General features: G+C 41.8%; 1 protein-coding gene across 10 annotated transcripts in view; it reads right to left on the bottom strand.

Moving 5' to 3' along the window:
• ARMC8 (armadillo repeat containing 8) overlaps positions 1-25791 on the bottom strand; it is a 184486-nt gene that overhangs the window by 132154 nt on the left and 26541 nt on the right. For 4 of the 10 annotated variants that reach the window (XM_048862922.2, XM_075132276.1, XM_048862921.2 and 1 more), the window contains exon 4: positions 7602-7670. The exons of 3 other annotated variants lie outside the window; for them this stretch is intronic. In XM_048862922.2, coding sequence (XP_048718879.1) covers positions 7602-7670 — 69 coding nt within the window. Of the gene's footprint in view, positions 1-7597; positions 7671-8083; positions 8288-8410; positions 8427-25791 lie in introns of those variants that run through there. 3 more of the 10 variants (XM_048862933.2, XM_048862932.2, XM_048862935.2) reach the window with 3 other exon arrangements.

Genomic DNA, 25791 nt, shown 5'->3' with positions numbered 1-25791 from the left:
CTTAAATTGCAGCAAGAATGGTTTAGGTTGGACATTAGGAAAAACTTCCTAACTATCAGAGTGGTTAAGCACTGGAATAAATTGCCTAGGGAGGTTGTGGAATCTCCATCATTGGGGATTTTTAAAAGCAGGTTGGACAAACACCTGTCAGGGATGGTCTAGAAGAGAATATTTAGTCATGCCTTGAGTGCAGGGGACTGGACTAGATGACCTCTCGAGGTTCCTTCCAGTTCTATGATTCTATGTTGTACTCTGACCCCAAGCTCTTTGGGGCATGGACTGTTCTTTTGTTATGTGCAGTGCTTAGCACAATGGACTCCTGATCCTCAAATGAGGTCTCTAGGTGTTGCCTCAATGTAAATAAATAGTCCAAATGTAGTATTATAGTATAGCTGCCAACTGCTGATGAAAGAGGAGTCTGTCACTTTCCAGAGAGTGGACAGTAAATAACTGACACTTAACTCCTTCAGCTCCTCTATTCTCCCCATAATTACTCTTAACTCCTCCCCCCACCATCACATACAGACTGCTTATTAATTTTGCCTCCCATTAATATTTCATCCCACCTATGTAATACAAGGGCAGGGACTGAGTGTTTGTTTCAGTGATCATGCCACTGCTGTGCACAGCTAAAGTATAGTCAACAGACAGAACTAGCCAATCAGAACATGACTTTGGACAAAGCTCAATGAAACTTGTGTAGGGTGCAGTTTATGCAAAGGTAGCTTAGAGTACTCAAAGATGGAGCCATCTCGGTGCCAGTCTGCTTTTCTACATAAATTAGATCAGCCTGGGAGGTGCTCTAGTTCACCAGCCATTCCATAAGTCTATGTCTATGCTTGGAGCTGGGGGTGTGATTCCCAGCTCATGCAGACATACCCATGCTTGCTTTCGAGTTAATGCGCTAAAAGTGCTAGTATACTCAGTGTAGCATAGACAGTGGCAAGCAGTGGCACTGGCTAGCCATCCCAAGCACATGCCCACAGAGTCTGGGCAGGTATATATTTGAGGTAGCTAGCCCATGCTACCACACTGCACTACTATTTTTAGCCCACTAGCTCAATGATCTCTAGTGCAAATATGTCTATTTAAATTGGGAATCACACCTCTGGCTCCAAATGTAGACATACCTTAAGATTAACATGTTATTCTAATTCCCGTTCCTATTCAGATGGCCCCATGTTCAATTCATGCCTTTTTTCCTTTAAAAAGACAAAATTAGTACTTCATTTCTATAGCAGCACAGTCAATAGAAGAAAAAAAGGGGAGAAATTCTGGTTCCCTCATTACACAGAGGATGGCACATTCTCTTAGAATTTAAACTGCATTGGTGAGCTACAAAAATACAATACACCAAACTTTTTCCACAGCTTCCCATTTGGCATCTGCTTTTTTATATCATTCAAAATCTAAAATTTTAATGGGCTTACTTTATAAACGTCCATTGATGGCTACAGAAAAGAATACAAAAAAGGCAAATAACCTCTTAAAATCTATGTTAAAAATGAAAACCACCCTCCCCATTCACCACTTCTCCTGGGTTTTCCCCATATGAGATAATACATAATAAATAATGATGACACTTTAGCTTCCAGGAATTTGAGCTTAGATATAAAACACCAACAAAATATCAAACTCTCAAGACTGCACAAATCTTCAATATAAGATGGAAAATAAACAATTTTAGCATTGTGTGTATACAACTGGCACACCTCAGTTTTCAACAAGGGATTTCCCCCCGTGCATTATGAGATCCAATTGAAATACTACTCTGAAATACTGACAGACTCGCACCCAAATCTCTGAAAAAGCCTTGGAGCCACTCTGTGCCATTCCAGTCTTCTAGCTTGAGTTACAGCAGCCATTAGGCTGCTCTAATTTGCATAGACTGCCAACAGCAGCCTGGGATCACCACCAGGTCACAAGGTAGTCCTAGTCATTTTCTTTTATTTGGCCACACCACTGCACCAAGCAAGATCTTCTTATTTATTTCCATTTACATAATAACTAAAAAGATACCTATCCAGGGCTCTAGGCACGCTAACACAGTGTTTCTCAAATGCTGTCAGCAGGGGCTTTTCTTGCAGCCACAGCCTCCTGGGCTGTGATTGGGGGGGTGAGGGGGGGAGCAGTGGCCCCTCCCCCAGGGCCACCAGCAGGGGTTGGGCCCTGTCCCCCTGCGGAGACACAAACACTGGAGGTACAGACAGCTAGTGAATTCCCCACCTTTCTATGGGAGGGGAAAGGGGGGGGGGGGGCGCTTCAGCCACAGGTCTTTGGGCTCTGGGCCCAGGCTCACCATTCATGCCATTATCCCTGAGCCCTGCGGCCTCCCTGTCCACCTCCCTATCCAGGGCTTAATTTGCCCCAGGGCTTGCTGAGGCTGAGTAAGTCTTCTGTGAAAAGTGATATTAAACACACAAATATCACTTTTCACAGCAGCAGACTTACTAGCTAGCAATTTAAAAAAAAAATCAAAAAAGCAAAAACAAACAACAAAAAACAGAAGAACATGCAAAGCACCTTATTTGTGTTTCTATTCTGTTTAGGTCCAGTAAAGAATAGACATACTGTACATTACTGAGTCTAAAAAAACCCCTACATAAATAAATTACAATGATTTGGACATGTATATGTGCATATTTGTTTGTTTCTCCTAAAGTTAATTAAGTATTTTAGGAAAAATTGTCAGCGCAGCCACCATCAAAAGTTGGTGGTTGCACTCTGAGGCCACCAAAAAATGTGTTGCGAGAACCCCTGCACTAACACACCATTAATCTTCAGTTACATCTCAGCAGCATCAAATGATCCGTTCAGCCAGCCACCTACAGTAACTCCTTTCCATCACTTTATCATTGTGGAAAGCATACTCTGAGCCTTTACCCAAAACCCTTTCAAACAGATGTCTCTTTCAGCATGCCAGGTCACCAAATTCAGGCTATTTTTGAACAAGGCAGCAAACAAATTCCAATATCTCAGATCCCTCACAGAGAACAGCCTACCAGCTGCCCCTTCTCTTTTATAACAAGGGAGATTCAGCTCGAGCGCCTCTGCTGACCACAGCTGTGGCAGCTTGGCACAGGGAGAGAGGTGATCCCAGGCCAGTTAGAACTTTACAGATCTTAGTGAACATCTTAAACTCTACTCAGAGATCAACTGGCAGCCAATGTCAAACCCAGGGTGCTGGGGTCATACGTTCCCTATGAGAAGCCCCATTCAGTAAGTGAGCCACCTCTATCTGCACCAGCTTCAGTTTCTGAATGGTTTTAAAGAATAGCTCCATGTACAGCACATTGCAACAGTCTAATCTTGAGGTGACAAAGATATGGATAATAGTGGCAATGCCCACATACAAAAAGAAAGGTCGCTGCCTCCTCTCTGGATGCAGCTGGTACGAAGCTGACTGGGCTTCTGCTGTAATATGATGGTCAGAAAGTAGTAGGGGGTCTAAAAATCACTCCTAAATTCCAAACCCTAGTGATTAATGGCAGATGCACTCCCTCAGTCAAAGGGACTGATATTACTTCTACCATCTCCCACAGCTACTTCCCCCACTGCTCCCCTCTTATTTGGGTTGAGCCTCTGCCAGTTCACTCTCATGCATGTCCTAATCTCAGCTAGACATTGGCTGAGGAGCTGAACTGTATCAACTAAGTTGGGTATGATCAGGATGTTGAAAACAGCACACCTCATGGCTCTTTACTAGTCCTCCCAACAGCCCCATATACAAATTGAACAAAAGAGTAACCAAATGGCACCCTGCAGCACCCCACACTTCAGATATTCAGGAAGAGGTGCAATCAGACAACTACCCACAGAGATCTCTTCTAAAGAGGCTGTTATTGTTCCCCTGCTTTGTCAATTTTACATCTGCCTACTTCTTATTTTCAGTTTAACTCAATTTTCTAGATATCTATTATTTTCTTTCTATTTTTAAGCCCCTCTTTACTATATAGAACAATACATTTAACCATTGACTACTGTATTGTCTCGTGACTTCAATGGGACTATGCATGTGCTTAAAGTACAGTGCACATCTGCAGGAGCAGGGTCCTAGACTGCCTATAAACTGAAACATTTTTTAAAATATGATTCCCAACCACTCATAGCCCAATTCCTTGAGAATTTGGGCCTTTCTTCCAGTCTGAATAGAGATGGGAACTCTTAAAACACCATATCACACAAAAATAAGGCACATACCTCCTCTATCTAATAAACCTCCAAGGCATGACAACTATGCAATTAGTTTATTTAAAGTTTGGTCCAAGTAGTTATCTTCTTTATTGGTTAATTATTTAATACTCTGCTGTAAAGTGGGGACAGTTAAAATCTCTGCAGATTCCACCACATGGTCCTCAAGATGCCCCAACTTCCTTGTTTGAGACACTGAGATGTTCTGAATTTAGAAGGAAAACATACGTACATATGCTGTCATCCCAGGCAGCTCACTCACTGGCACGAAGATTAAAACTAAATTCTAAGCTCAAGACATTCTTATAGTTCAATTATCTAGTGAGGCTGGGTGCTGTGTTCTATAGCAAATTTCCCTACACTTCACATACATTTCCCAAAGTCACCTACTGTATCATTTGACATATGTCTCACTAATCAGAAATGCTATGCAGCATTTTTAATTCTCAGAAGAAGTTGGGGAAGACAGGAATCACAATGCCAAATACTAACAACAATATTATTCCACTGAATACCCTGTGACTCTAGTTTTATCTATTTCTCCCTTTCAGTAGTAAAATCTACTCCTGTGGGAATTCTGCACTACTGTGTGCGTGCATAATTAATGAGCCATACGTATTTTTAATTTTTTTGCGCAAAAAAAAGCTTCTGCTGAAATGTTGGTGCAGTTCCGCTGTTTGCCCACCAGAGGGCACTGTGGCAATAGAACAAAGCAACAGCTCCCAGCCAGCTAGGGAAGTGCCTGTCAAGCCAGTTCAGGAGAGAGAGGCTATAGGGAGACAGCCAGCATGGGGTGCTGGTGGATCAGACAGGGGCTCATAAGGGCTAGTGTGGGAGGACAGACTGGGGCAAGGGCTGAATGGGAGTGGAGGGGCAGGGCCACGTGGTGATGGGGGAGGGGGTGCAGAGCTACATAGGGACCGAGGCTGTCTGAGTGGGGGCACAGACACGTGGGGAAAAGGGGAGGGGGTACAGGGACATAGGGTGGCGAGCAGGTACAGATCCACACAGGGACAAGGGAAGGGGGTGCAGGGCCACATAGAGAGGAGGGGAGTGGGTGTCTGAGAGGGACATGTGGACCAGGGGTGCAAGGACACATGGGGGTGCAGGAACATATGGGGACAGGGGAAGATGTGCCTGACTGAATGAGAAAGGCTAGGGGTCAGCAGAATTCCCTCAGGAGTAACACACACTAATGCACTGAGAAGACCTGATATTCGAAGAGATATATTTGTTTCTACTCTTCCAGTGGACAGATGGAATATACTCTCCCCTATATCATACAAAAATTACCTAGTGTTCTGAAAGGTTTAAACTGCAGTTCCACTCAAAAAGTGACAAAGGGTTAATGTGGGGTTCCACATTTCTCAATGATTTCCATTCCAAGTTTGCTCAGCTTACAAATAAGAGATTCCCCCTCTCCCTCTCAAACAGCTAGCACAGCAAATTCAACCTGGCATCTGAAAGAGGAGCTGGGTTCGCTCTCTCTCTCATGTATCATCAGTAATAAATATTTCAGTGGCTAGATTATGCCCTCATTTACACTAGTACAACCCCATTAGTCTTCAGTTGTAATGCAGAAGTCCAGGGTGGGTTTGCTGTTCAGGTAAGATTTAGATTTTTCGAGATGGTAGAGAAGGAATAAATGAAAAAAAAATAATGAATATAGTATCCTATAATACCATTTTTAAATAATCATTTTTCAGAGAAGAACAATTAATACACATAGGTGGAGAAGGATCAGACAACAGGAATATTAATATTCAGAGGGTAGGCCTTGTATGCAGGAGACCTACTGCTGATGGGCCACAGATAGTCTTAATGCTCTTATCTATCAGACCAGTAAAGAGAATGAAATTGTCAAACTCTCCCTCAGTTTCTCCATAAGACTAGCAGAATTTGTTTTAGTGGAGACCAACGGTACAAATCTTGGGTTAGCAAGTGAACTGTGATGGGTCAAGAGACATAAACATGGGACTGTCTAAGAATGTTAGAGCAAAGGTGAACATGGTTTTGGGGAACAGGTTTATAGAAATGAATGAAGGCAATAAAGAGATCCAATTCAAACAATGTGAAACTCCACTCTCCTCGGAAGCGGATTATAGCTATTGGAGTTTACCTGTTACAATACGGCTAGAAAAGGTTACATTCAGTAAAAGCATTTGATTCATTCACTTACGTAGCTATGTATTTCTTTAACTTTAGAGGGATTTCAAGAATACAATCTTATCTGTGCCAAGGTCTGACTGACATCACAAGGGTTCACGAACAATAGTTGACCCAAGTAGCACTATGATCACTAGAACTGTGGGTGGCAGCAAGAGGATGGCAAGCTTTTCCATATCTCCTCTAAAAAATTATCAGGTGCTGAGCACTTCCTCTCAGTGAACAGCTTCAGAATCTCATGCTTTTGAGATCATATAGCACCTTTCCTTCTCTCTATTCCAAGAACTTCCACCTTTCCCTTAAGAACCAACAGGATACTAAACGAACATTCTACCATCTCACTGAAAAGTAACCAGTTGAGGTGGAATCAAAGAGTTAAAACTCAAGTTTATCTCCAACCTGTCTTTGCAAAGACCCCTTTAAAGATTATAAGATCTTAAAGTTCTATTAAAGTAACACAATCAACAAAAATAACTTTTTTTCAATTCAAAAGGAAAGCAATTACTATGTGCTGCAGTGGGCTTTTTTTGTTTTTTGGGGTATTTTTTAAGATTTGATGATGGAATGCTGAAAATGTTCCACCCTCACTGATTTTAACTGTAATTAAAAATACTAGTAATTGTTTAAGCCTGAAAATAATTTTCCTTCTGCTCCACTTCAACCCACAAAGTTCTCAAATAGTAGAGATTTTCCATTGACCGATTGCACGCTGGCTTTCCTTGGCCATTTGCAGTAGGCTTCAGCAGTGCTGTTTCTGAAGATCTTGTGTGTTTTTTTGTGACTTCCAAAACAATAACATTCAGCCCTACACTAGTGAACTCCAGCTAATCATCAAAAACTGGGGATGAGAATACATGTAGGGCAGAAAAGTTTCAGCAGCCACAGAAGAAGAATGCTGTGCGCAGGCACTAATAGAGCAGACATCTAGGAGAATCCACTGAAGATGCTGATGTCCTTGTTCACTCAATCTTCAGTCTGCAATATCCCTGGCAAGTCCATCACTGCAAAATAAGAAAGGCAGGAAGCCTAACAGTAAATTCTTGCAATGTAATCTCCCCTGGCTACCATTCCTGAGTCCATGCCTGCGCTTTGAACTCAATTGTTTCAATTTCCTACTTAGTTTCTTGAGCTCTTTCCCCAAATGGGCAGGTAGAATCTGATTTTCTCAGGTTTATCTCTGCACCTCCATGGGCAGTATACTGATGAGCACCAGTGATGGTGTTCAGGAAATCAAACACACCTACATAGGATGGTAGCTTAAGCCTTTCAAGGTCGAGGATGGCGTTCTTGATGTATTCCAGGAACTTCCATGCCTGAAAAACATGTGAATAAGGACAATTATTGACACACAGTAGTTTCTAGAGAGCTGACAGAGATTCAGCAAGGAGAATTCTGCAGTATGCTACAGAATGAGGACACAAAAATACAAGACAACACAATTGCTGTACAAAGTACAGGTTAGTTGATGGACAGGGCAACTCAGCAAGGCAGACGAATAGCTCACATTTTCCTTCACTTTTACAACTTGTGAGGAGCGTTCTTGGACCTGATTAAACCCACCCAACAAACACAGACTTGAATGAGGCAATTTTAATCTGTATACAACTAAAACTGCAACAATGTTCTGGTCTCAAAATAGATCAACATCAAGAAATTAGCTAAAGCAATGAGACTACATGAGGAAATATACATTGTAACTGTACTAAGGCCAATATCCAGGTCTTACCCTCAGACTTCCATCCCCTGTGTTCATGATACATTTTCTCCTCTTCCAGCACTCCAAGATTTCCTGGACTGGGTTTCCAACAATGGCCCTGATTTTGTTCTATTCTCTCAGCTATATTTTCATTTTACTTTGCTTTCTTTTGACTTTTTTGTCCCATCTCAAAGTCATCACAACATCTCCAATGCTCTTGAAAGAGGAGGAAATCTAGGAAGAGAAATGGTGAAACTTAGTTGTTAATAAATGGTGGAACATTTGTAGTATTCCATCATGCTCCAGAAGCAAGCATGTGGAACACAACACAGAGAATAGTGGTTCAAATTACAGTACCTCCTATCTTGAGAACTTTTACTTCAAATCACTGCCTGTCATCTCTGGGACATTTCTGGTGAAGTATTACTTTGGCACCTTCCTCAACATCACCCTTCCGATGTCTTGTTTCCATAAATTTCATGATTATGCTGTCTTTGCTAAGGAACTGAAGAGCCTTCATGTCTCATCGGATGATCTGTCACTGCTCCATCTTGACATGCTGCAGTTAGTTCACGATGGAATACCAGCTGGTCTGCCAAGAAACTGACTTTGTCCCCCACCTGTGAGTCAAGCAGCCTTATAACACTGTTGGAACGATTGGGAGTAGCAAGGCTTGACCACTAATTGGTGGCTCTTGGCTCACAAGCTGTTTAAAAGATTACTTAAATAGAGCTGTATACCAAATTTCATGAAAAGATGAGGAATTTTATCAGTTGTAACTTGGTCAAGATTAGTTGAAAGTTTAGCATTATTCTCTAGGAGATGCTACACAGAGGAACACACTACTTGCTGGGATAGGCATCCAAATTTCTTGTTCCAGTCCTTTGAGATATTTGTCACTGGACCTTCGTGCAACGGATAAGAGGAGATCTCCAAGGAAATGCATATGGTGAATACAGAGAAATGGTATTATATCAAGGCAGTTTGCATCTAGTTTTGTCCTTTTTCTTTATCTTGAAGTGATATTCAAAAAGAGAAGTGATTTCAAAGAGGATTGTGAGCTTCACCTAAGATCAATGAACATACGGAGGAAGTTTGAGGTGGGCATAACCCCCAGAAATGTGAACTGGCGCTACAGAAAGACACAGTGACGTTGAATGTAATAAAATAAAGCACACGTACTGAAATTAAATGTATGAAAAAGTATGATGTACAATATAATAATGTAAAAACTGTAACAGAATGAATATTCTTTTAATACGCATTGCGCTTTGTTTCAGGAGGTCAGTAAGTACTAACAGTTGCAACAAACAAAGCCCTACAATGGCTTGAAAGCAACATGAAGTTCAACGACATGATCTTCACGGATGGGACAACAGCCAAAATCACTACCATCATCTGATTTAACACATCCTCTTCACTCCTCAGACATCAGCATGTGAAGCCACTGCCATGTTTAGAGAGCCACATCTGGATGCAATTTTAAGAGCGAGAAAGGCCAAGCAGTTAGTTTTGAAAGTATTATATGAACTTCTTGATGCCATATAAGCCCTATTAAGAGTTGGAACCTGTGCACTTAACTCATCCTCTACTATATTTAGGTATCACTAATCAGCACTACTTTTTAAAACAGCAAAATAAGGAATGTAGGGTGACATAAAAAACTTTCAGCAGTCACAGATTTTTCCAAGGTGAGGAAAAATATTCTCTCTCTCAATCGTAAAAGGTCATGGAGCAATATTTCTGCATAAGAGTTATACAAACAAATCCAATTACATGTTCTACAGGGTTTTTGCAGACAATTACCCAAAAGCATAACGAAGTCAGAGAATTCACTGAATCACAGGGAATTAATTGAGGGACACCAACTGAATCTTTGACACACAAAAGAAAAGCCTGTGAAGAAAAGGGGATTTCTAGTGTGATCAAGTATTTTTAGAGAAAAACCCTTCCTGCAAGGACATGCAATACACAGATCATCTTCAGAAAGTTCCCACGATGGTTGAAAGGCCGGGAGCAGCCAACAGAACATAGCCAGACATATGCTAATCTTCTTTATAGGTACTGACACTAATTTCCTGGGTTCTGGGGACCCTAAAAATCCACCTCTTATATTAAGAGTAAAAAGAAATTTCCTAAACCATAGCTTTCTCCCATTTATATACGGGTTTGTTAAATTTCCCTCTTGCTTTTCTCAACAGTGAGGTAGATTAGACTTTTTTCTGGTTTTGTCTTCTAGTTGTTAAAGCAATAAATATAAATTCAAAATCTATTACATAGAAGAAAAGCTGCACATAATGTGACTAATTCAATAGCAAATTCCATGTTATCTAGCAGAGCTTCCCATCACTGCAGTCCCATAACTGTATAGTAGGGGAGGCTATAATTCTGCAAAATGTTTGTCAAGTTAAAAAAATATTTAAGGCCAGAAGGGACCATTAAATCACCTAGACTCACCTCCCAACATAGGCCAAAGAATTTATGAGGTTTAAATTGAAGTTCTTCAAGCTGGCTCTTAGTCACACCTCTGGCTAATGAGCCACTTTGTGGTGCCTTGCTGCAGAACAGTCTTATAGCAATGGTAGCTAACTCACTCTCGCATCCCCCACCCCTCCCCTAAATTTCACTAAGACTATAGAGAGGACCCTTCCCACCTCAGTTCCTTCCACTGCAAAGCCAGATACACCGAACAAAGACCCGGACAGAGGAAGGCAGATGGAAAGTGTATGTATGCAGAGCCATCTTGAAGAAACGCAGTTACAAGAAAGGTTTCAGAGTAGCAGCCATGTTAGTCTGTATTCTCAAAAAGAAAAGGAGTGCTTGTGGCACTGTAGTGAGCTGTAGCTCACGAAAGCTTATGCTCAAATAAATTTGTTAGTTACAAGAAAGATACCTTCACTTCTTCGAATGGCTCTGCATATTTCCACTTACAGGATAGCCTGCTAAGCAGTGCTGAAAACTGACCTGAAGGCAGGAACAGAGTCCTAATTGAATAGGGGATGCAGCACCACTTTACCAAAACCATCATCTGTCTGAGAGGCCAGGTCCAAACCACTGTGCTTTAGTGAAAATGTGCACTGAAGTCCAAGTTGCAGCTCTGCAAATTTCAGCAATTGGTACATGCCTAAGACAATCAAAGGAAGTAGCCACAAGCTCAACTGGAATATGGTTGAACCAAAGCAGGTACAGGAACTTTTGCTAGCATGTAACATTCAGCAATATATTGTTTAATCCATCAAAATGCAGTCTGGGAAGAAACCATATAATCCACTCAATTTTTTAGATGAGCTATTACCAGCAGGAGAGTGAATTTGTATGTGTATGGGGGTGGGGGGGGGGATGTGAGAAAACCTGGATTTATGCAGGAAATAGCCCGATTTGATTATGTAAAGAGTTGTCACTTTGGATGGGCTAGCACCAGCAGGAGAGTGAATTTGTGTGGGGGGGTGGAGGGTGAGAAAACCTGGATTTGTGCTGGAAATGGCCCACCTGTTGATCACTTTAGATGGGCTATTACCAGCAGGACAGTGGGGTGGGAGGAGGTATTGTTTCATATTCTCTGTGTGTATATAAAGTCTGCTGCAGTTTCCACGGTATACATCTGATGAAGTGAGCTGTAGCTCACGAAAGCTCATGCTCAAATAAATTGGTTAGTCTCTAAGGTGCCACAAGTACTCCTTTTCTTTTTGCGAATACAGACTAACACGGCTGTTCCTCTGAAACCTGTCAATTTTTAGTGAGACACACGAACAGTGTCGACAATTTACAAAAGTTCCCAAGTTCTATCTAAATAGTAAACGGGTGTCCTTCTGCCATCCAGACCGTGTAGACCAGATTCCCCCTTATTAAAGTGAGGGAAGAAAACTGGCAAATTCACTGTCTGCTCCATGTGAAAATCAGTCACCGCCATAGGTAAGAACCTGGGATCAGAACCTGAGAACTACCTTGTCTTTACAAAAAGAAGTGAAAGACGAATCAACCACAAAAACATTCCATTCATTCACTCTCCTGATTGACATAATGCTGAAAATGAAATCCATCTTGATGAACGGTAAAACACTCAGCCAGTTCAACAAGTAATTTTACCCACCTGGCCAACACCAAATTGAGATCCAGGAAGGGACAGGATCTCTAAAAGGGGAATATACATTTGATAAACATTTGACTGAACAATGAACAAAACAGCGATCTTCCATCAGTTAAAGTATAATATACTGAGAGAGCTGCCAAATGAACTTTTAATGATGAGTTGGAAAATATACTTAAAGTCTCAAGAGTTAAGTATCCCAGAGCACAAGGAATGGAAGCAGATACAGGAGAATCAGGTTTTCCCTTCATCCATGCTTGAAATCTGGTCCACTTTAAATGGTAACAGCTTCTAGTGGACTGTTTTCTGGAGATAACTAGTACACCCTGCACAGGGGAAGAACATGACTACTCAAGACCAGACAAACCTAACGTCCTATCACCCACTCCATCAAGTGAAGAGACTTTGGGTCCAGATTTTGCCCTCCTGCTGAGACAAGAAGTCTGGAGACAGAGGAAGATGCATAAAGATTCTGCCAGATAGTTGCAGAAGACCGGTAAACTGCTGTTGACATGGCCAATCCGGGACAACGAGAATCATCTTGTCCTGGTGTAGCTCCTGGATGAATGGAAAGGGAGAAAAGGCATACATCCAGCCCTTTCCCCAGTGTAGAAGGAAAGTATCTGATAGAGACAGACAGTCCCTCCCAACACTGGAACAGAAGAGAACAATTTTTGTTGGACCTTGCTGCAAACAGGTCCACCTCTGGTCAACCCAGCTGGAGACTATGGTCTGAATCAATTAATCCTTTAGGGACCATTCGTGCAACTGAGAGCAGTCTCTGCTGAGACAGTCTCCAACTACATTGTTTTCCCTGTCAGATGCAGGGCCACAGGATAATCATCATGAAGGATACACCAATCCCATAGACTGATAGCCTGTGCACACAGGAAAGTGGAGTGATCACCCTCTACCCTGCTTGTCTTGTTGTCTATTGTAATAGACAATATATTGGCAGTGTGTCACCACTTGCACCACTCTCCCTTGTAGGAGAGGAAGAAATGATTCGAGCGCTAACCAAACTGCTCTCATTCCAACACACTGATATGCAGGGCTGTCTCCTGCTAAGACTACTGCCTTTGAACTGTCAACTGATTCAGAAGGGCTCCCCAGCCCTTGCTTGATGCATCTGACATCACCATTGGCGATAGGTCTGGGGGACTGAACCGCACATACCCCTAAACAAATTCGTTCTGACTGACCACCGTTTTAGGGAGGCTACGATGATCTGAGGTATGGTGATCAACGTATGGAGGCTGTCCTGACTTGGTGCATAGACCCGACATATCCAGTGCTGCATATTTCTCATTCTTAGTCGAGCAAATGGAGTCATGTTAAGTAGTGGCTGCCATAAGACCCAAAAAGGGTTTTACTCTGAGCAGCAACAATGTTGAATTTTAAATAGAAACTAGCTCATTTTGAGAAATTAGTCCTCTGATAGAAAAGTTCTCCCTTTCACAGAGTACAGTATGGAGCCTATAAAGGAAATCCTCTGAGTAGGACAGAGAATTGACTTTGGGCAGTTCAGAAGGTGCCAGAGATCTGGCTGTAAAAACAATATGGCTTAACAATTCCTCAAAGACAGCAGGCATTAGTAACCAATCATCCAAATAAAGGTAAACAAAAATACTCTGATTTCTCAAATGAGAGGCTTCCACAAAGAGGCATTTTGTGAAAACTCTGGGCACAATGGAGAGGCCAAATGGAAGCATCTTGTACCGGAAATGCCATCTGGCCACTAAAAACAGAGGTACTTGTGATGGATGTGATGAATCAATATATGAAAAATGCATCACTTAAATAGAGAGTCACGAACTAATCCATGAGCAACAACTAAGGGATTATGGAGGTCAAAGTCAACATGTGGAAATGGACCTTCCAAATGTACTTGTTCAATTCCGATAAGTCTAGAATCAGACAAAGTCCCCTGTCCTCCTCCTGCACCAGAAAGTAATGAGAATAAAAGCTATGATTCTTGGGTATTCGAGGATCCTCACAACCACTCCTATTAGAAGCAATTTTTCTACTTCTGCAAGAAGAATACCATCATGAGAGGGATTGCTGGAGAGAGAAGGATAGAGGAGATTGTGTGGGAGATAATCTTTCAAATTGTATGGCATAGCCCCTTTCTACAATCTTTAGAACCCACTGATGTGACATAATTAATCTTCATGTGTTGATAAAGTGAGCTAGCCCCTCTGCAAAGAAGGGCAGGTTGGAGCTCATTGAGAGCTGGGAATGAGCCAATTACCTTATCAAAACTGAGGCTTGTTTTCCATGGCTAAGATGCTGCTAAGGATGCAGGTTCTTTAGACTTAGATCTCAGTCTGAAAAGCCTCTTACTATGACGACTCTAGAAGGATGTAGGCTGCTGGTATTGTTGAAGTCTCTAACCTGATTAAAAGTAAGACCAAGACTGGGAGGTAGGGCTGTCTCTGATACCAGAAAAATAGAGGGTCTCCTAGCAGAGGAAATCAAACCCAAACAGTGGCTATCCATTTCACTTCCTTTAATATTTCCAGTAACTTGTCTGTCTTCACACTGAAAAGACCCTCCCCTTCAAAGGGAAGGTCCTTCAACTTAATTTGTGTGTCTAGAGCTAGGGAGGAAGAACAAACCAGCCATGCCTCCTGATGCTCAGAGCAGATACCAACATTCTGACAGCAGAGTCCGAAGTCTCAAAAAAGGCCCTAAGGGAACACTTGGCTACGTTTTGGCCTTCCATTAATATGGGATTCACCAATCTCCTTTGGTCAAGTAAATCCTGTAAAAATAATGTCATCTTTTCCCATAAATGGAATTGGTAGCAGGCCATAACTGCCTGATAATTTGCCATACAACACTGAGGGACAATGAAGAGAATACCTTCCTCTCCAACGAATCAGGCCTCTTCTCATTTTTATCAGTTAGGATGGAGTATGATTGTTCAGATATTTCCCTGTTACTGGCAGTAGCCTCCACAACTGAATTAGGAATAGGGTGGATATGAAAGAAGGGAAACCCTCAGAGGGCATCTGATGCAACTTGTCGTCTTTCTCAGAAGAGGCAGACATCACTCACACAAATTCAGCTGTCTGTAGCAAAATTATCGAAAAGTAGTTAGGATATTCTACTGTAAGTAGCACCAAGGATATCGAACACCACGTGAAAAGTATCTTTCACAGGCACTGAAAGAAGATTAAAAGTGGACACCATACTGTTGACTAATATACACTAGGCTAGCATATTTAGATATAGATATATATTACATTAGATAAACATATTATCCACACCACACGTCAGTATGGATTAAGCACATAATAGTAACATAATAGCAGTAATATAGCTTAAATTGGCCTATGCTTTTTATATAACCCTGCCCACTTATGCTAAGTATCCCCTTGCATTCACTGAAGAAAGTTTTGGCTTAAGTCAAGACCAGCAAGACAGATGAGTGCTTTATCATAACAGGAAGGGAGTTACTCTCTGAGGCCAGTACTGAAGTGTCCCAAAGAAAGAGGCCATGACATGATTGTTCGACCCTAGTACAGACCTCAGAGATGCTGTCATGCCCTTTGGTACCTGGAATGTCTCTCTTTGTTTTGAGCACATGCATCATGGTACCTGAAAAACAAGGTAGAAAGCTGATTGGTTAAATCTAGTTTCAGATGATATACATACCACCGTTTAGTGGTAAACAGATAGGGGATAAAAGATGGTATTAGGGATGTAATTTTGGGAGCACAACTTCTGTGTAAGGTAATGTAACAATGCTGCACGAGATGGCTTCCCAGAGACTGGTATCATACAGAACCTTTTTCCAGTATTATTATTGGATTATAGCAATAAATCTGACTGACATGGATTTTTTGGTCCCTTGACTATATTAAACCAAAGTGTGGTCAAGTAATTGACTATACAATATATCAACAATATGATCCACCAAACAGTGGAACTTAGTAGCGTTCACAGAAGGAGAGGAGGCTGGAGACAGCCCCACTTATTCATCCACTGATAAATCGGATTCATAGTCCATTTCCAAACAGCTCCTCTTTTTGAGCAGGAGATAACTTCTTCCTCAGACAGCATTTCAGGCACAGTTATCTGTATTGCTGACAGATCCATAGGAGTTGTATCTGTGGGATCGCTGGATTGTTTCCTGTATAAAGGATCTGGCATTACCTCTCCAGCCACACAGAGGATAACTGAAAAATTCCTAAGGTGGCCTCCAGTAAGGCCACAGGCTCCAGGGGATTGCCAGTCTCCCCAGTAACTGTAGTTTAAGAACATGCCTACAGGATGCAGAGCATAGGCTGGTACGAACAGAGCAACAGGTCTCTGCATTCTTCCTCTATCTTTCTCCTAGTAAGAATCTGGGTCTGGATGAGACAGAATGCACCAGGAATAACAACAACAAGGAGTCCTTGTGGCACCTTAAAGACGAACAAATTTATTTGGGCATAAGCTTTCATGGGACATAACCCACTTCATCAGATACATGGAGAGGAAAATACAGTAGCAGGTATAAATATACAGCACATGAAAAGACAGGAGTTGCCTTACCAAGTCGGGGGTCAGTGCTAACAAGGCCAGTTCAATTAGGGTAGATGTGGTCCATTCCCAACAGTTGACAAGAAGGTGCGAGTATCAGAGGGAAAATTAGTTTTTGTAGTGACCCAGCCACTCCCAGTCTTTATTCAAGCCTAATCTGATGGTGTCAAGTTTGTAAATTAATTCCAGTTCTACAGTTTCTCGTTGAAGTCTGCTTTTGTTGAAGAATGGCGACTTTTAAGCCTGTTATTCGCAAAAAGAAAAGGAGTACTTGTGGCACCTTAGAGACTAACCAATTTATTTGAGCATAAGCTTTCGTGAGCAAATACAGACTAACACGGCTGTTACTCTGAAGCCTGTTATTGAGTGTCCAGGGAGATTGAAGTGTTCTCCTACTGGTTTTTGAATGTTACAATTCTTGATGTCTGATCTGTGTCCATTTATTTTACTGATACAGACAAACACGGCTACCCTTCTGAAACCTGTCACCAGGAATAATAGTGGATCCAGAGGTAAGTACGGAGATCCAGCTCTTTGAGGGGACCCTGTAGGGGTCCTAGAAGGAAGGATGGATGGGGTAGTCCTGTGAAAAAACAGAGGCTTCTGGCCTCTTCTAAACAGGATGAAAAAGATGGTCTTGGAACCGTGGAAATATGCCTCCTTGAAACCCTGTGGTTCACACCTGGATCTGATGAATGAACCGGAGCTGCAAGGAGAACTTGGGCAGCCACAGTGACAGAGCTTTCAGGAACGCAGGATGTTGCCAGGACCACCAACAGCTCCAAAGAGGTAGACAACATTGGATCCAATGTTATACACGAATCATTTCTTGTTACTGGAGATGGGGTGGAAAGGATCTCCACTTCAGAAACGTACCAGCCTTGTCAGAATCAGATGTATCCAATAGTTCTGATGCATGGGAACCAGCAGCACTAACAGCAGCTGTTTTGTCTCTATCTTTGCCTCTTTCTTTAGAGCTGCAACAGATGGAACTTAAGGTGCTGAGGGCCCAGATTCTGACACACTGATCGATTCCATCTTCCTGAATCTGGTCCTGCAGCTCGTAGATACAGCACCGGTGTGCGTGGCCAAACTGACTCAACCTCTCTTCTGGCTTCAGGGCAGTCAGATCCAGCCACCTATAGCTTCAGTTGCTTGACTGAGGGAGCCTCAGGAACAGACTCTGACCTTTCAGCTTCTTGAAATCCTTCAGTAACATGGTGCTGGTAGCTACGGGGCAGAGACTGGCCTCTTAGACCTAAAATGCAAGGCCTGACTGGATCCAGAGGGTATAGCCTCAAGAGTTTCCTTCAGAAGGAAGAGCTGAAAAATAGACATCCTACCCTTGTGGACTCTGGGAGTAAAAGTCCAGCAAACTGAACATCCAGTAGGCACTTCCCCCTCTTGATGCACTGCACATAGTCACTAGATGCCAGGACGACAGCTGGGCAGGAAGTACACTTCTTGAAGCGTAGCTTCCTCCGTTTCTTCAGTTCCTACATAACCCAGTACCAGGAAAACACTAAGTATATTGAAAGAGCTAACAGTGACTATTTCTAAGAAAGAAAAAAAAACTGACTCTGAAGACACCAGAGCAAACTACATCTGCATAGGCATACAGCTGGAAAGAACTGAGGTAGTGAGAGTGCTCTGCCCCCTACATAGCCTCTCCCTCACAAAGTTAGGGTCACTAGGGGGAAGGACGGGGGTGGGGACGGGAGAGCACGAATGCTCTAGTTTACACTGTTAGAAGAAGATTCTGACGTAAGCCACCACAACGTGTCGCAGTACCCAGAAGTGGGAATATGCAGAGCCACTCAAAGAAGAATACCCAGTTACTCCTGTAGGAAGTCAAATAACTTGTGTTTGAGTAAGATGTATTTTCCTGAAAGGCATCCGGTCTTGATCTGGATATCTCCAGGGATGGAGAATTCACCACTTCCCTAGGGAGTTTGTTCTGATGGATAAATCATCCTCACTTAAAAATGTGTGCTTCATTTCTCATTTGAACGTCTAGTTTTAACATCCAGCTATTTGTTCTTGTTATGCCTTTCTCCACTAGGTTAAAATGCCCTTTATTACCTGGTATTTTCTCGCTGTGAATATAATTACAAACTGTAATCAAGCCACTTCTCAATCTTCTTTTCAATAAACTAAACAAATAAAAGATCTCTAAGTCTTTCACTAAAACACATTTTTTTACAACACTCAACTAATTTTTGTAGCTCTTTTCTGAACTCTCTCCAATTTATCAATACCCTTTTTGAAATGTGGACATCAGAACTAGACTTAGTATTCTAGTACTGGTCTCAGTGCCATGTACAGAGGTAAAAATCACCTTTCTACTATTCTCCACTCCATTCTTTGTACATCCAAGGATAGCATTATTCCTTTTTGCCACACCATCCCACTGAGAGCTCACATTGTCCACTATGACCCCTATATCCTTTTGAGTCACTGCTTTCTAGAATAGTCCCCCATTGTGTAGGAATGGCCTACATTCCTTATCTTGCATTTGGCTCTATTTTATTTAAATGGGCCCACCTTACTCAGTGATCTAAATAGTTCTGTACGACAGCTGTGTCTTCATCTTTCTTTACCACTCTGCCAAAGTTGTGTCATTTGCAAATCTGATGAGATCATTGATTAGAATGTTGAATAGCCTAGAACCAAACCTGTGCAGAGACCCCACTAGCAACACCTCCATTTGATGATTATGATGATTCTTTAATGATAACTACTTTTTGAGAGGTCATTTAGCCATTCCTTAATCCACGTAATGTCTTTATTTATATCAGAATGTCAAATGTATTACAAAAGTTTAAGCATATTCTATCTATGCAGTTACCTTTATCAACCAAATTTTTAAATGTCAAACAAAAACATGACTTTTTTCCTCATAAAACCCATTTTCCATAAAACTATGCAGATTAGCATTAATTATATTCCCATTTTTCAATTCTTTACTGATCTGGGATTCATTTTTCCATTATTTTGCAAGGGATTGATGTTAGGCTAACTGTATTATAATTATTCAGGTCATCCCAATTGTCCTTTTTGAATACTGGCACAACATTAGCACTCTTCTGGAATTTCCCCAGTATTCCAATATTTATCAAAAATTAACTCTCAGGACTCTGGGGTACAAGCTATCCAGATCTGCTGATTAAATAAGTTCATGCCAGTCAACACAGTTTAACATCCTCAATTACTGATGGCCTGGAAAGCACTTGATAACCTCACGTGACAGGAGTTTATCATACTACTTCTTTCCAAAATTAGAACAACAACAAAAAACTTCTCTTGAACTTACCTTTTCTGCATCAACAACAATTTTACTATCTCCACTTAGTAATGGGCCTATATCAGGGGTTGGCAAACTTTTTGGCCTGAAGGCCACATCTGGGTATGGAAATTGTATGGTGGGCCATGAATGCTCACAAAACTGGGGGTTGGGGTGTAAGAGGGGGTGAGGGCTCCGGCTGGGGGTGCGGGCTCTAGGGTGGGGCCAGAAATAAGGAGTTCAGGGTGCGAGAGGGGACTCCGGACTGGGGCAGGGGTTGGGGTGATGGGGGGGAAGGGTCCAGCTGCAGGCTCTGGGGTGGGGCTAGGGATGAGAGGTTGGGGGTTCAGGAGGGTGCTCCAGGCTGGGACTGAAGGGTTTGGAGGGCGGGAGGGGGATCAGGGCTGGGGCAAGGGGTTGGGATGCAGGAGGGATGTCAGGGGTGCAGGCTCCAGGCAGCGCTTACCTCAAGCAGCTCCCAGAAGCAGCAGCATGTCCCTGCTCCGGCTCCTAAGCAGAGGCGCAGCCAAGCGACTCTGTGCGCTGCCCTATCTGCAGGCGCTTCCCCGCAGCTCCCATTGGCCGTGGTTCCTGGCCAATGGGAGCTGCGGGGGCAGCGCTTGGGGCAGGGACAGTGTGTGGAGCCCCCTGGCTGCTCCTACACGTAGGAGCCAGAGGGGGAACATGCTGCTGCTTCCGGGAGCCACGCGGAGTTGGGCAAGCCCCTGACCCTGCTCCCTGGCTAGAGCAGGGCAAGCCCCAGAGAGAGCTCGAGGGCCGGACTAAAACATCTGGAGGGCTGGACGCGGCCCCTGGGCTGTAGTTTGCCCACCCCAGCCTACATTATCGCCAGGATTTCTTTTCCAGATATACTTAAAATCCTTGTCCTTAACCATACCAGCCATGGATTTTTCCCCTGTGTCTTCAGCAGCTTCCCTGGTCAATTTTCTGTACTTCATAACTTCTAATTTCTACTTATTCCTATCCACCTCCCCCCTTTTTTTAAACTTTTGTTTTTATATAATTTTCTAATTGCTCTCTTCACTTCTCTTAAGCATGACTGACTTTTAACCAAAGGAGTCGTCTTTAATGATTGTCAAAAAGCCACAATCCAATAAATTCTTCTTAAACAACTTCCACTTTTCATTTACATTTTTCTGTCTAAATTAACTCCCAATAAATTTCACTCTATTTTCCTCAGCTTTGTGTGGTGTGTGTGTATGTGATGCTCTCCACAGGGCACACGGAACCATAAGCCACCATGATATCACTCTGCCTCAACAAGGGAGAGTGTTGCTGGAGCTTAAATGGTGCGTCAGTTCTCTGCCACAGCAGTCTGTCCGCCTCACCAGCAAACTCCACAAGACCCTGTCGGTCTTAACCTTGCCAGTCCCTATTTGCCTTGTTTTGCCTTATATAGGCGCCTATTACACACCATCCCCATCCTAATTTTTCACACTTGTCATGCTGGTCATGAATAGGGTGACCAGATAGCACCAGCTTTTACGGGATACCTTACAAGACAGTGATTCACTAAATATTGTGATTGTGCGGAGTGTGCCTTTTCCAGTTGGCATAAAGGGGCAATTAGGATCACTTCCCCCCCCCCTTTTTTTTTTTAAACACTGGTTGAGACTGTCCAGTTTGCCCACAGTGAATTTAATCAGGTCATGATCACCGGTCCCTAGGCAATCACCAGCTTCCAGTCCAGTGATCAATTCTATCTTGTGTTGACCTTTTGTATGAGAAAATCATAAATTTTTAGAAGATAATGATGTTTACTACTGGCTGCATGAGGTACCTCCAACAGGTCTCCCCTAGACTGAAGTGCCCAATGATAGCTTTTCTTTCCACATATTACAGATAGACACTCAAGGAGCAACTCATCCTGTTCTGTAATGTCATTCAGTGGTCAGTAACACCCCTGGTCCTCCAAGTATACTCTCCTAGTTTCTGCTGTTCTGAGTTATCGATAATGCTAAAACACACAATGATATCTTTAATGTAGAGCACCACTCTCTTTTATCCACTCTATCCTTCCTAAACAGCTACTCTAACATTCTAATTAGGCAAATCAAACCCCCAGCTTTCAGTAATGCCATTTATACCAAGTTTCTTCTCATTCTGTTCCCCATAGGTTCTTTTACCGCACTTATCAGTGTGTTTATCAGTAAAGCATTAAGCAACATGACTAACATCTGTCATGTGTTCTTTGTTCTCTCATTCCCCACCAGGGACAGAAGTGTGTACAGTAGTGTGTCTTGCTTTGGTAGGTTTTAAAGGGAAGGAGTGTTTTTGTGTTAATATACATGTTGCTGTGTATTTATATTCAAGAAGGTATGGTCAAAAATGAGTCTTATATTTGGAAAATGCATGTTGCATCAATGAGATTTTCCAATACCTCTTTTTTATTACCCATAATACTTGCATTGGTAAACAATTAAAAATTCTTTCCACCTTGTTTGCCACTTTCGTTCTATATGTTCACAATGTCTTTATTTATATGTTTGTATGTATGTGTATCACATCTGCCCGCAGCACCCTCCCCTTGTGATCGTTTAACATCCACCTGGCTGTTCCAACTAGTCTCTCACCAAGATTATGCCCCTATTTGTCAGATCAACTGCATAGCCGATGATACACCTACAAGATTTTCTGCCTTTTCTCACTCATGGGACTAGAAGAATCTCTGAGAATATCATTTGGATTTGCCTCTTCTTCAGCTTCCTCCTCAGATTTTTGAAGTTTTCAGTAATCTGTGTAGTTGCATGATACCATATAATTGGTCCCAGTAGATATTACCAGTGGAGACTTGCCAGCCAATTTCAGAATAATCTCTTTCTGGAGTGAAGGGACACTGTACAGCTATCCTTGTGTCTCTTGCTGAATTCTTTCCATGTTTAATAATATGGAGTCGTTTATGACAACTGCCCTTCATATATAGTGAAATTCAACATTTCCCTTATATGGTCAGTTTCCAGAAGTCTTTCACACAGTAACAGATTTACAATTTATTGTTTTCATTAAAAACAAAACTACAAGAACTGGTGGGAAGCTCAAGAGCAGGCGCAGTATCTGAAGCTACTTTTAAATGCATTTTGAAACTGATAAGATTTCAAGTTCATGGTGTCCCTTTAAAATGTGCAGTTTGCTCAGTACCCAGCTAAAGGGATCCCAACTAACTGCATTTAACACATACACACACTGCTAACCCCCTCCATCCTATCTCACCCACCCTCAACTGTTCCTCCCATTCCTCCCTCCAGCACCTCTCCTCTAAGTGGGGGAAAGGGAAAGAGTCTACTACTCTGGCCCATGTTTCTCCAATTCTGCAAACTCTCAGAGCTGTCCAGGCAGGTTGAAGGGGCCTGACAGGGATGGAACTGAGCCAGCTGGAGGGCAGACACCATAACTGCAGCCTCTTGCCTGAGAAGAGGACAGCACAGCCTCTAGAGACAGGAGGTTCCAGCTGTGGCTTCCTATAGCACCAGTCAGTGACACAACTGATCAACAATAGCACAGTTACAGGAGGAAGTCTATTGAGTATTGCTGCCCAATCCTTATAACATTCTCATCCACTCCCCTTTCTGCAGCCTCCTATCCCCAGCCACAATTTGGAATAGTAAAGACATTGTGTTCTCCCCCACCTACTCCCCTTAGAGCTGGAAGTTTAGAGCAGAGGCTAGTGAAACAGATATTCTCTGTACTCTCCTAGAGGTTTATTAAGTAATATTATATTATTATAAGATTCACCGATGCTTATCATAGCAAGCAAACAATTTCCCACTTCTTCCTAGGGACTAAAACCCCCAATTGCTCTTCTCTGTTCAGCTGCCAAGACCTCCACCTTGCCAGTAGAAACATCTTTGACAAACCAAGTTAAACAAATAAGGAGAGCGTAAAATAAACTGAAATTAATATAACAAAGGTACAGGAAGATTATTATATTTATTTTTACATAACTAGCTGAATTTTTATTTATTTATTTTGTTTAAATGAAGATGCCACAGAATCCAGAAACCTTACAGCAACATTTAGGACCAGGTTACTGCAAAGCCCAAGAGGCCTTGGTCCTTCTCAAGGTCCTCCCCCAGTTTAGGACACATTCGCCAAATTTAAATATAAATGGTGGTTCTACCATTGTCTGCATGTCTTACCAGCTCTAAAAACTCCAAAGAAAATAGTCAATAAGGTTTAGGTTATGGATATTTAAATTCAAAAGCACCTTGAAGTGGAAGGTTGTTAGCTGCATTTGGGAAGATGCAAGATGGCTTGGAGTTAGAAACAGTTGCAGGGAGAATCAATGCCCTCAAGTTGAAAAATGAGATCAAAGTTGGTATAGTTTCAGAAAAGTGTACAGCTCATTTTTTCCAAAAAATGGAATTTCATACAATACTAATGCTAATCAGTTGAGAAATCAAGCATTCAAAGTCTAGAAACATGAAGGTTGCACACCTAATCTCAACACTGCATCCCTATGCAGATGCCTTACAATATGGCCTCTCTTTATAAAACGTTTTATATTATCAAATATGTAACAAAATCAGAATTTCTTGAACCTTTTACACAGTACATAAACATACCATATTACGATCAATTATCTAGAAATCAACTAATGCAAAGAGGATCAGAGAATATGCCCACTTCTCTGAAGAAATAGTTAACAAAAGACCTAATATTATTGGTATACAGAAGCTTTGTTTAGTTTATCCCTTTAATTTCTGAATATTCTAAAATGTTGCATTAATTCTGCTGCCACATTTAAGATCTACATTGCACAGGGCATCTAAAATATTTTTGTCAGGAGAAATTAGATTTATCAGTTACGTCTGTAGCAAAAACCAAGTATCAGCATATATAATTTGTAGCATTTATCCCAAAGCTAAATTCCATTTCATTAGGAAAAACACATGTCTATATCTCAAACATTTACATCAACACAAATTCCACAACCATGTCTAAAATAAGCAATAATACACCAATAAGGACAAATACTAACATTCCAAACCATCCTTGAACATATCGTCCCCAAGCAACTCCTTCCGCAAGCTCAGCTCTGGCAAATTCCAGCATCTAAGATTCGACTGAGAACATCCTGACTATTTTAATTCAAATCTAGATGATAAATGAAGCACCTTAGCTGATGTTAGTCATCAGGATAGTAAACAGGGAAAAACATAGTCCCTTTGGCAGCCAGGACCCAGACAACTCAGATCATAATCAACATCCTGAACTGCATACTGTAGCCAATAGGAAGCTAGTTGGGCATAAAGCATATCTTTAGAAACACATCCAGTCTTGATTTAAGGACTTCCGTTGATGGAGAATTCACCACATTCCTCAGTAAGCTGTTCAGTGGTTAATTACCATCACTTTTAGAAGTGTATCTTATTTCCAGTTTGATTTTAGCTGATTTTAACCTCCAATCATTAGCCCTTGTTATTCCATTAGCTGCAATTAAAATATCTTCTCTCTGTGACAGCAAAATATGGTCTCTGTTCAAGTCACCTTTTATCTCTTTAATAAACTAAATGAATTGAGCTCCCTTAATTTGATTATAGAATCTTTTCCAGATGTAAAGTTATTCTTACAGTTCTTCTCTGAACCTGCTCCAATTTTCCTTCATTCTTTCTGAAATATGACCGCTACAATGGAACACAGTATTCCTCTAATGCTCTCATCAAAGCCATATTACGAAGGGAATATCACCTTCCTACTCTAATTTGATCTTCTTCTGCTTATATACTCAAGTACCATATCAGCCTTTTTAGCCATAGCATCATACTGGAAGATCATGTTCAGGATACTGAAAGTATGAACTAAACTTTTTACTCCTGG

This window comes from Caretta caretta, chromosome 9 (assembly GCF_965140235.1).
Source record: "Caretta caretta isolate rCarCar2 chromosome 9, rCarCar1.hap1, whole genome shotgun sequence".
NCBI classification, from domain to species: Eukaryota; Metazoa; Chordata; order Testudines; family Cheloniidae; genus Caretta; species Caretta caretta.
The sequence above is the reverse complement of the archived record's forward strand: the minus strand, read 5'-3'. Positions and strand labels throughout refer to the sequence as shown.